General features: G+C 51.5%; 3 protein-coding genes across 3 annotated transcripts; all 3 read right to left on the reverse strand.

The window, feature by feature from the left end:
• Positions 1 to 2,917: 2,917 nt before the first annotated feature.
• On the reverse strand, positions 2,918 to 3,839 carry KRP23_407 (uncharacterized protein; the record flags this gene model as incomplete). The annotated part of the gene is made up of 2 exons (XM_067888787.1): positions 2,918 to 3,119; positions 3,259 to 3,839. 2 exons carry the CDS (start codon positions 3,837 to 3,839, stop codon positions 2,918 to 2,920), a joined length of 783 nt encoding a protein of 260 aa, XP_067750966.1.
• Positions 3,840 to 4,227: 388 nt separating this feature from the next.
• On the reverse strand, positions 4,228 to 5,502 carry KRP23_408 (uncharacterized protein; the record flags this gene model as incomplete). The annotated part of the gene is made up of 1 exon (XM_067888798.1): positions 4,228 to 5,502. The coding sequence occupies one exon, from the start codon at positions 5,500 to 5,502 to the stop codon at positions 4,228 to 4,230; it is 1,275 nt and encodes a 424-aa protein (XP_067750967.1).
• A 1,698-nt stretch (positions 5,503 to 7,200) lies between these two features.
• On the reverse strand, positions 7,201 to 8,585 carry KRP23_409 (uncharacterized protein; the record flags this gene model as incomplete). Its single annotated transcript, XM_067888809.1, has 2 exons — positions 7,201 to 7,241; positions 8,195 to 8,585. 2 exons carry the CDS (start codon positions 8,583 to 8,585, stop codon positions 7,201 to 7,203), a joined length of 432 nt encoding a protein of 143 aa, XP_067750968.1.
• Between the last annotated feature and the right edge of the window lie 3,479 nt (positions 8,586 to 12,064).

Below are 12,064 nucleotides of genomic sequence, written 5' to 3' on the forward strand. Positions count from 1 at the left end.
GTACGTACCAGAAAGATTAAAGAGATTGAATATTCAAGCTACCAAGTGGGGTAGCAGCTACCGCGTCAAAGTGATGGTAAGATGGTTATATGTTAGTAATATGTCACGCCCAATCAATCAAAGACTGGTTGCGAAGGAGTACAATGTCTCCATTGATACTCTTAAGAAGTATATGTCGCCAGACTACATTTGCGAAGTAGGAGGACAACCGAAGACGAGGCACTTGCTTGCAAGAGAGTAAAACTCAAAGTGATTCATTCAAAGCTCATGCCTGCAATGCATGCCTTCAATACGTGCCGTGCACAAGGAGGAAAGCATCAGCCTAAAAACCCTTTTGAAGGCTGACCCAAGTACCGTTTTTACAATGGTAATCATATGGAATCTCACCTATATGAGGGAATTGAGCCATCTGTTTTCTATGGCAAGCTAGAGAACGTTCTTTCTACTCAAGTGAGTTCGTTCAAGGTAAATATTGCTCTCGGATACGAACTTGAAAGTAATGTCGATGTAGCTATTGTTAAGGTCATTGGATATCCAGTTTTATATGGACGAGTATTGGAGGACCTGCCTATTCCACGACAATTTATATCACAAGCACTGAAACTGTTCATCAGCACGCCAAGTCCTTGTGCGCACACGCCAAGATGACGATGGACACTACAATCGACGCACCGCCACCACCAATCTGCAGGTAATACTGCACAGCAGACAGCCGCACTTTTGCTAAATTCGAGCCAATCACAACACGCATATATCATATTTTCAACCAATCAGAGTTTCATATCAACTACGGTGCCTTGTCAGAATCGAATCAACCAACAATTTCGCATCACATCCTCCCCACCCGCTGCCGTGCTTTCGCCACCATGCCCCGCCTCGTTTGGAAAACGCTCACCAACGCACTCCCCCGCTCCGACGCCGACATTCTCCTCGAGACGCTCAAGAATTTTACTGTGGCAAAGAGCGACGTCGGCAACTGCTGCATCTGCAGCGATGCCACGCCGCACTCCATGCGCCCGCAGCTCCTGCGCTGTGACTGCACCGCATGCGCGACTGCCTCGCCCGCACTCAGATGCCCCTGGCGCGGTCGTGTTCGATCATGCCAACTTCTGGATGTTGTGACTATAGACGAGCTCAACACGCACGTGACGGATGCGCGCGGGACCGTTCCACCCCGCCTGACGTTTCTGATGAAGGATGTTGCTCGCGACTGGGCCAAGCAAGGGCGACGCCCAGCTCGGATTTGGCACTCGCTCATCCAGCGCTTCGGGCTGGACGATTCAACGGCGCCTCCGCTCAGCGTGGTGCAACGCTTCCTGCACCATTATGTTGCCACCCAACTCGGCGGCAGCGACGCATGGCGGCTATCCGAATGAAAGTTAGCAACTTTGGCTTTACTGGGCATGAAGAGGAGACAACACCCTTCACGTTTACGTGGCGAACCGACTCCGAAGGTAGACCCGTCGTCGGAAATGGCAGCGAAGCCAAGCCATTCGTCGTGGGCATCAGCACGAAAAAGCTCCTGCGGCAAGCGGACCGCGATCCTAGCAGTTTCGTGCTCCATATTGACGCCACCTACAAGCTGACCCAGGTCGGCTACCCGGTCGTCGTTGTGGGCGTGTCCGATCGCGCGCGCCGCTTCCACCTTCTCGCTATTTTTATAGTGTCGCAACAGAAGGAGCCCCAGTTCACTGAGGTGCTGTCTTTGCTCGCTCAGATCTTCCTCACTGTGACTGGGAAGCCACTGCGCGTGCGGTGGGCAATGGGCGACGCTGATGCTGCGCAATGGAACGCGCTGCAGGACGTTTGTGGTGGGGACGACACGTTCCGCTTCCTGATGTGTTTTTTTCACGTGGCGAAGAAGATCTACGAGAAGACGCGCGTCCTAGACGCTGGTGTTGCATCAATGGTACTACGTCACCTGCATGAACTGCATTTTGCTCGAAGTGAAGCTGAGTTTCGACAGCAACTCGAAGAGGTTCAGGAGGAGTGGCTCAAATTACCTGAACTAACGAGCTTCGTCAGCTACTTCAACACCGTGTGGCTGAACGAGATGATGTGGAGGTGGCAGTGCTACCACACGCCGAGTGGCTTCGCTGCCACAAACAACCCTGTCGAGACGTACAACGCCTCGATCAAGCGTGACGTCACGCTACGCCGGAAACTGAAGGTTGGCGCTCTTCTTGATCGACTCTTGATGCTAGAGCAGCTCAACGCACCAATGCCGGTAATATTGCTACTCGAATCAAGCACTAGAGCTTTAGAGGGAGCAGCGGTGCCTGACGTAATGCTTAGGACATACGATGGTGAGGCCGATACGGATGATCCATTCACAGTCAGCTCAACGCACCAATGCCACTAATATCACCGGCAGCTCCTGGAATAAGGGCAACACCAGGTGTCGCTGCCCCTTGGATAATTCCAGTGATGTATGTGAGTCGATAATCGTTTTTATCGAGATATAGAGTTTGTGCGTAATCGTAGGTGAGGAAACCGCTTGCATCCAGCGTGAGATAGAATGCAGGGTTTAGATCGGTGGGGGATAGCTAAAAATCCGTGTATGTTTGTTTTGTCTCAAGCTATATAGATAAAGCTATTTTCAATCATGAGTACGATTCCAGATTTCGGAGCTTCACTCCCGAAAAAGTTCAAATCAGCATCCATGGGTGATATCCCTGCGCTTGATATCAAATCGCTATTTAGAATGGTTGTGTTGGGTCCATCGTTCATATATATATACTTCCTCAATAGGCTTGTTCTTGTATTTTCCAAAAGTAAGTTCGAACGACATGGTCTGTTAGTGGTATCTATATACATACCCCTTTAATTTTTTTGAGAAAAAAATAATAAATGTAAAACTATCGGCATAATGTTCTACTTCAAGTATTTTTTTATTATTCTTGTGACATCCAAGGTATCAAAAAACGTTGCGTCTACTAACGTGAAAAACTTCACTTGAATTATTGGTTCGCACGGTTTGCTCTACGTCGAGCTCTAGCTCTTTCAGCACGGTGCCATTCGGCATGAGCCGCATGTTCACCATACGTTCGCAATCGTACACCACAAGCTGGAACACAACACACGAGATCAACTTCTTCTTCCGATGACGATCCGGATTCCTGGTCCAACACAGCGTCCAAATCTTCACAATTAACAGTGAAGCCAGGAAGAATGGTACCACCATCAAGATCTCTCCACGCGCTATTGCCAACGCGTCGAACAAGACGATTTCCTCGGGCGTATCGCTTGTATTCGTACATGATTTTGTTCTTTGGATCAATGAGCCATCCCAATTGCACACCGTGAGGAAAGTACTCGTGCCGCATCTTGTGATCGAGAGCATCAAGCTTGGAATGTGGACCAGTGAGAGTGTCGATTTCCACCACGAACGTCGGAGCAAAAGGTTCTCCACCACGAGTCCATCGTTGAGCTTCGGTCAGCTGCCTTGCATCATCTCGAGGCACATACGCCACATCGGGGACCCGAAGCGTTGTGCCATCCAGCACGTATTCATCTAGCGCATTTGTCACTCTTCCACCATGGCCACTCCACGCAGCCCATTCCAGCAGCGCCTTGCAGAGGTATGGTCCGATTACGCTGCGCCCAAACACCACCATCCGAAATGGAATAAATCGGCCTTCGTCGACGAAGAAACCAGGCTGCTCGCCAAGTATTGGATGGACCAACGGACCGAACTTCTTCACGTGTTGGTTTAGCTGCTCGAGGGACACACCAGCGTAGTCCTTGACACGGCACAGAGTCTTCTTCGACTCTAGGTCACGCACCAGTCGCGCAAGCACGTCTTCGTGGTCTTTCTTCTTGCCGTTTGCTGCGGTCATGGTTGCCGATGCTGTTCTTTCTCGCACTGGCAGAAGCAAACAAGAAAGACCTTGCCCAGTGTGGTCCACGCTACGAATGAATTGACTTCAAATTGAATTGGTACTTCCACTAAAAAAATGATCAATTCAAATTTGATTCATCAGTGACGGTTCCGAGAACTAGTTCCATACCCAGGAACCGATAGGTAACCGCGGCATAATCCGACGCATAATCATGTCGGCAGACCTCCGATCCTCCACGTTGCTGTTTAAATGGCCCGGAAAGTCGGAAAGTGGGCAATTCGCGCTCCACTGGAGGCCAAGTTGCCCGACATTTGACTTTCCGAGCCAAACAAACAGCAGCCAAAATAATATTTGGGCAGTACCACGATGCACTCATCACCTAGCCCTAATGGATATTCGCGCGCTCTTTCTTATCGTGCTCTCGCTTCTCCCCATCCGTGAGACCCGAACGAGCGTATTGTAGTTCCAGCTCCAGGTCCTCATATTCACATCGTAGCTCACGTTTTCCCGATTCGAGCGCGCCATTTAGACGCAGCAGTTCCGATACACGAGCTTGAATTGTCTCCAGCTGGCGCAGTAGGTCTTCATTAAGCGTTTTCGCTTCACGAAGTTCTGTTTGCAGCCGGGTTTCCTTCTCCCTGGGCCCTGACGCCTTTGTCGCCGCCTCAAGCTGACCCATGAGTAAGCGCTCACGAGTTTCCAGCGCGTCTACCCGGCTCTTTAGCCGGCCAACCTCGCTTTGATTGCCACGTTGCTGCTTAAGCTCAAGTAGCGGTAGTTGAGTCTGCTTGTCTTCCAAATCTTTCTCCAGTTGCTTTCGGCGCTGCTGTTCGACCAATATCTCGTCTTCCAATGAATCTAAACGCTTCCGGAAAGCCTCCCACTTCGTGTTTCGCGCGGTCCAGTCACGCTCTTTCACTTGCCCGATCGCATTCTCGAGAATTTGGACTTTATCGCTTGACTTTTCACGAACTGTAGATAGCTCCTGGGCCTTTTTCTCCATCTCCAGCTCAAGTCGCTGATTTTTCAGGAGTGTTTGTTGTTGCGTCTCCGTTACTAGGTCGTACTGCACAAGGAATTGCTGGTAGGTCGTCTTGATCTGCATCAACTGATGCTGGAGCTCGCCTACAATTGCGTGATCTTCTGAGGAAGCCATCAAATCACGAAGTCGTTCCTCCTGCTGCTCTAGCTGCCCCACCTCGTTAATTCTCTCGTACAACAGCGCGTTCTCATTTCGAAGCTCATTGTCATCTCCAGAACGTCCTCTGAGCGGTGGCAACTGCACTAACTCGTCAGAATCGACTACAGCCTTTCGATCAGCTACTTCAAGCGTCTTCACGCGCTCCGTTTGCGCCTGTAGCTCGTTCTCAAGTTGATCTATCCGGTCGTGGGGGATATCTGAATCGCAACCGGTTTCCCCACTTGTATTTCCTGCACCACTTCTTGCACTCTTTTCGGCTTGAAGAACCATGAGACTATGCTGTGTCTTGGTTAATCGTGCTGGTAGTTCATACATCGCTAAGTACTTGGCATGCATTTCTGCGTAACTTTCACCCAGTGCGTTGTACTTCTTCAGCACGCCAGTCATTGCACGTTGTTGCTGATCAGCAAATTCACGAAGCACGCTCTTCTCCAGAGTTTTTTCCATGCGGTCAATCATCTCGTCGGCACCCTGCTTCCACGTCTCTAGGTACAAGACTCGATACTTATGAATCTGTTCCGAGTCGTGCAACTCGCCCAGACTGGATATTGGCTGGGTTCCAGCTCGTGGGTGGGGTTTCCTTACGCAGTGAGTGATCGCTCCCTAACAGCCATTCATAGCCAAAGAATGATGCACGATTTTATCATTGCTGTTCCAGCATTCCACCGCCGTCTCAACATTGTACATTCATTTAATGAATGCATTTGTGTTGGAGAATGCAATCCAACAAGGACCAATGCAATTGTTGCACCATGCATAATTAATTATGCGCTGTGAGGACGCTGAAACCACAGGCTCGAATGGCTATACCTGCTCTAAGAGTTCACACTGACCCAAGTTCCGCAATTGAAATGCCCCGCTTCGACGACAGGTTACCATTCGTTCCCGGGGGTGGACTGGTAGTCTGTCGACCGCTACATAGTGATTCGCACTCGCTATTGTAATGAAACACGATCATTTACATACCCTAGATTCGCGTTCGAGAAGACTGCAAGGCGGAGAAAGAAGATGTTTTGAAGCAGACAGCGATCACCAGTACTTTCAGCGGATTTTAGTGTCAAATTCACCAATGCCTGAGGGTACGATAAGTCTGAAATCCAGAGGCGATACGTGAATGTCGGCTATTGTTTGATGAACTTTCGTGTTCACAAAGTGTAGGAAAGTGTAATGCACTTGCGAGGGGATGCTGCCCAGTCCATACATTGGTAAGGTCTGTCCGTGCAGCTCTCTCAAGTCTAACTGCACGCGTTGTCCTGCAGCCTGCACGCACTTCAACATTGTTCTCATGAACGCAGCATCCGCAGAGGTGACAAGATGCCCTTCGGGGAATAATGGGTTAAGTGTCAAATTTTACTATCAGATGAAATATAAAATGGACCAATTATCACCAATTGTTTTTACTTTCACGAATTTCCCAATTCGAATTTCCGCGAAGAACTTTGCGGAACCACAGCCACTTTTGCCTCGAAACACTCAGCCGCCAAGTTAGAAGCCAAGATGCAGATCCAGATCAAGGTACCCACGCCCCCACGCCGCGATCACAGGGGCTGGAAGGGTACTAATAAGTGTGTTTATTGCGCTGGTGTAGACGCTCACTGGCCGGAAGCAGACGTTCAACTTTGAGCCGGACAACACGGTACGATGCGATATTCTGGCGCTTCGGACGGTGTGATACTGACGTTGTTTCTCCTTCCGTGAACAGATCCTGCATGTGAAGCAGGCCCTACAGGAGAAAGAAGGTATCCAGGTGGACCAGATTCGTCTCATCTACAGTGGCAAGCAGCTGTACGTGGAGTTAGTCTTGAAACGATGAGCTAGACACGGATGTTGATGGCCTTGCTGCTCTACAGAGCCGATGACAAAAATAAAAATACTAAGTATATATAACAATTACTACTAGTAATAGGAATGTGCAACTACGTTTTGGATAGTGGATTAAAGTGTAAGGCAAAGCCATCGCAAGAGCGTTGTGGTAAGCATCCACTTTCAAAGTTTCCTTCCATTGAAATTTTCTCGCCAGAGGTCAGTGAAGATATGATGAAAAAGATAATTTCAGCTCCGATGGATGAAAGAATCACTTGCTTGTGTGGATCATCGATGGAGAGATGGAATTTCGCAAAGCACTGCAATAAAGAAAAACATTCGAAGTGGATTAAATCAATGCCATATCCGCAAGATCTTGGGTGGTGGGGCCCAGACTATAGCAAATGGTAAGCCAGCTATCCAAGTATTATATTTTTATTTTTGATAAATATAAAGTTAGTAATATAGTAAGATGGCGTACTCGTCCGAGCAATACGAACTTAATAAAGAGCGCATCAAGGCGCTACTATCTAAAGACAAGGGAAACGCGACTGGCGAAGCAGCGAGAATATGATGAGAAGCATCGAACGGAAATTCGTGCTCGTAAGAAAAAAAATATTCAAGCAAGTCGGAACTTAAGCAAATTAACGAAAGCGAACTTAGCTAATTAATTAACACTTTCGCGGTGCAAGGGCGCATTTCTCGCCCTTTAACGCTGTTTCCAAAACACGGTGACAAATGGACTTCTAAAAGGGCGATTTTTGCGCCCTTTTAGCCTGATCCCGCGCTCGACCTACCGTGTAATATTACTACCAATCACAGCATTTTGTTTAAGAGGGATGGGGGTATTTTTCAAATGCTCGCGTCTCCGAGGTGTATTTTATTGCTTCAGCCGCCGTAATCGGCCGCAGCCGCACCGCCGCGTCATCGACCAAGCGCTGCAAAAACAATGAGCACCAGTATCACCGTGCAGCCAGTCATATCGCCATACATAAGGTAAGTCAAATGCACTACATGCTGACTTCATTTCACATACAAAAATTAGCAGAAATGCGCACAAGTTTCACTGACAAAGAAGACAAGCTACTGGTCCAGATCACACTTCAGTTCGAGAGGGAAGGCCTTCGCATCACCTGGGCATATGTGGCCCGTCGGATGAAAACCAAGCGCTCTGCGAACGAGCTCCGTCTTCGGCTGGCCAGTCTCAAGAGGACGTACGGGAAGACCATAAGCAGCTTTCCGCGGTGCTTTTTCAGTGGTCTGCCTTCCAGGGGAGTTCTAGTCGCGCGAGCGCGGCCGCCGCCATCTCTCCTCATTTCCTGGCGACTAATAGCGCCGACGCACGCACCACCTCCCCGTCTCGGCCGCACGCCCTCCACCACAACATCGGCTAGTCTTTCCAACGGATCAGGCGGTGTTGTCGCCATTGGCACCGACACCAGGTCCTCCTTCAAGTCCGCGAGCAACAGCCCCGACCAGCCCGCGAGCAGCACCGACACCGAGGTCATGCGCACCAAGTCTGTCCGTGACACCGCCGTCACCAGCTGCCTCGCAGCGGAGTCTGGTGTCCGTGCCGCCATGGACGTCAAGGCCAAGACTTCAGACCGCGCTGCCACCAAGTCCGTGCGCGGCTCCGTTACCATGCCCAGCCTCTCCGCCGAGGCTGGTGACCGTGTCGGGATCGCCGCCGTAGCCACGTCTGCGGTCAACACCACGTCCGAGCCGGCGAGCCACACCATATTCAAGTCTGTGGGCAGTACCACCTTCGCGGGCTGCGTCGCCGCTGAGTCACGTGAAACTATACTCAACCCAGGGCAAGCAGCGAAAGCTGTGAATCTCATATTTGCAGGAATCAGTGCGCACGATGTCCGCCAGCAAGCCGGCCGTACTTATGGCAATGCTGGTGAGGTGTTACCGTCGGGTGTCTCAAAGATACTTGAAGCTGTTGGACCCCTCGGAGAAGCCGACGTTTTCCTCGACGTTGGAGCTGGTGTGGGCAACATTGTCGCTCAAGTTGCACTTGCGACGAGCGTTAGAACGTGCATTGGCGTCGAGCTTCGAAAGGATCTAGTTGCACTTGAGGTGAAGCGACTTGTCAGTTGGAGAGATTGAGCGATTCGGAAGGGACTGATGGCATGAGATCGCGTTTGGAGGAATCGCGATGGAAAGATTGCGGATGTGTCCAGTTATGGCCAGTTGTGTACAGTGGTGTCCAGTTATGTCCGGTTGTGTTCAGAAGACATCCACCTCCGGATTGAAGTGGATACATGTCAACCTGATGAGTATGGCGTAATCATTTATGCCGACCTGATCAAGATCGATATTGAGCAATCATTTCGATACGTAATCTGATCCAGATCGACATGCGACAAACATTTCGATACGCGATCTGTACTCACGATTATTGTGGGTACAATGGACCAATCTTTTCGACACGGTACCGCGATCTTGGTACGTCAGACCAAGTTCAAGCTACGGTGTGCAATCAAGGGATGCGCAAGCGGGATAGGGAGAAAGCAGGATAGGGAGAGATCTTTCGGGCCTTTACTTTTGGTTAAGAGATTCAGATTTGCCTTGCAAGACACAAGTGGCGTCCATACTTTCCGGGGAAGGAATTACATTGGCCTACCCGACGAAGGACCCACCCAGTCGATCAAGGACACGACGCAGACCTGGATAGCTTGGCCAGGGTGCGATCGTACAATCTCATCTCAACTCAAGACCCCGCCAGAGGAGGCGGCAAGCAACGGAAAGGACTACAACAGCACACCCCCAAGGACACCCCCCACGTGATCGACTTGTCCCAAGACCCGATCACCAACCACCGACGACCACGTGAAGGATACCTGCGTGGCCGTCACCCACCCATTCCCCGGAAGGAGCAGTCCAGCTGCAACCTCCGCCTTGGTCACCCACTGACATCTTCAGTGAACACCGGAAGAGCGTAACCCGCCCCGCCGTCGGGTACACAAGGTGACTACAAGGTTTTCTGATCACGCCTGATCAACGGAGTACCCCCTCCGATAGTCGGCAGTCTGGGCCTACCGCTGGCAAGCTCGGATCGCGTCATCGATTTTCGCGATCCCGCTCCGCCACAATGGTGCGCGTGCCCGGATCTTTTGGTGATTCACAGGGATTTCACCGTGAGTCCACCGAAGAAGATGTCAAGATCAAGACGGAACCAGGGGACGAGACGTCGACGGAAGATGGATCGCCGCCGACGGCGCTGAAAGTGCCAGGATCATCTGATCGCAAGAGTGCTGGGAGGAGCTCTGACGATGTGATAGAGGAAGGTTCAGCGATGGACCTAGAAGAAAAGCCTCCCCCTCCCCTCCCCAGGACCCCCGCGGATCGCGATGCGAATCGCGATCCGCCGGACGAAGATCCGACGGTGAAAACCGAAGGACCTTCATCCAAAACCACTCCTCCAGCCTCGTACCCAACCGCGAAGAAGAACAAGTCAAAGACCTCACGCAAGAAGCTGAAGGCACCGGAGTCTGAAGCCGAAGACCAGGAGGATCGCAACACGTGGACGGATGAGCAACTGGAGTCTGCCTTCTTCTACAAGGACCTGTACAAGTTCCTGCATGAAGATCCTGTAATGAAGATCGTGCGTCCCAAGCCAATCGGAGAACTTCAAGGTCCGGTGAAGGCGCCAAAGGAGGTGACCAACTAGCTTGACGCAGTCAAACTCCTGATGCGAATGTTGAAGGGAGCAGGAATCGTACTTGGTTCGTTCAACGCGAACGAATTGTTCGACCTGGCGTTGCCGGTCATCAGGGAAGCTACGTTAAACCTGTTCACGAAGCTGACGCCCCTTGTCGGAAGCGTCGTCCCGGTTCAACGTACAAGACCAACACCGACTCGCAGCCAAACTGGATCGTCACAATATGCCTCAGCCACATCGGAAGCAGGATCGGACAGCTCGATCAAGCTGCAGCGGATGACGCTTGGACCAGCTGGAGCAACCATGCTACAATCGCGAAAAGAGCGATCGGAAGCCAAGCCGACGGAGATCGTACCACACGATCCAGTCCAAGCGCCGCCCGAACGCATGCAATCATTCTTCAATGCAGCGATGGAACGTTTCCTGAAGGAACAGCAAACGACCGTGACGCCGCCAGCGGCCGTTCGGAACAGTCCAACCGGAGCTCAAGACGTGGACATGGAGTCCGTGGGATCAAACCGCCTAAATCATTCGCATCCAAGTGAGTACGATCCGGACGACTTGAACGTCGGAGTTGCTCCCCGTGCCGCAGTCGCTTCTGCTGGAGCCACGAGCGGCGGAGCACTCTCTGCCACCCGCATCAGGGTTTCTGCGATCTCGGAACTAAAGGAATTCTCCGGGAAGGATAACGACGAAGATCGCGCTAGAAGCTGGTTCAGCAAACTGAAGTCTGCTTTCACTCGTGATCAAGCTCCAGACGGCGAGAAGTGTCTGGTGTTTGGAGATTTGCTCACTGGTCCAGCGCGCAACTGGTACCGACAGCTAAGTCGAACGACGCGTGGCAACTGGAAGGAGCTATCCAAGAACTTCCAGACCCAATACTGCGGGCGTGGTGTATCTGTCGCGAGACAGTATTACCATGCGCGGAAGAGATCGGACGAATCGCCGTTGGAATATCTGCACCGTTTGAATGTCGCGGGTTTGAGAGCTCAGCTCTCGATCAAGGATGGATCGATCGAGACCCGCCGTGAGCATGTCGATCACTTTATCGAAACGCTCGACGATCGCGATCTGGCCAGCCAACTGGCGCTGCTCAGAATCCCGGATGCAGACACTCTCGAAGAAACACTGCGATCCCGACAACGCGCGAAGGCGAGGCAGGGAAAAACGGTGTATGGATCCATCAAACCCAAGCAGAAGACGCCAACTGGGATCACCCCATCCGCCAACGCTCGCGCGGTTCGTACAGTCCGTACAATGGCCAACTCGAGTGAGTCCGAACCGGAAACCAGCGGATCGGAAGGAGAAGGCGATCTGCGCAAGGTGTACTTCGCGGCAACGCCTGACCAGCCGACTCGATTGCGATCGGATCAAGATCAACGTCGTCTTAGTCGAGACTCCAACGACCGTCGCCTCGATCGTCCCACCGGACTACCCGAAGGAGACATCCCGCGGAAGCCATGTTCCCACTGTGGATCGTCGAAGCACACCGATCTTGGTTGCTGGAAGCGTCTGACGTGCGAGAAGTGCGGCAAGAAGGGTCACCCTACT

The sequence above is a fragment of the Phytophthora ramorum genome (assembly GCF_020800215.1).
Source record: "Phytophthora ramorum isolate Pr-102 chromosome Unknown Phyram_PR-102_s0001, whole genome shotgun sequence".
Classification (NCBI taxonomy): domain Eukaryota; phylum Oomycota; class Peronosporomycetes; order Peronosporales; family Peronosporaceae; genus Phytophthora; species Phytophthora ramorum.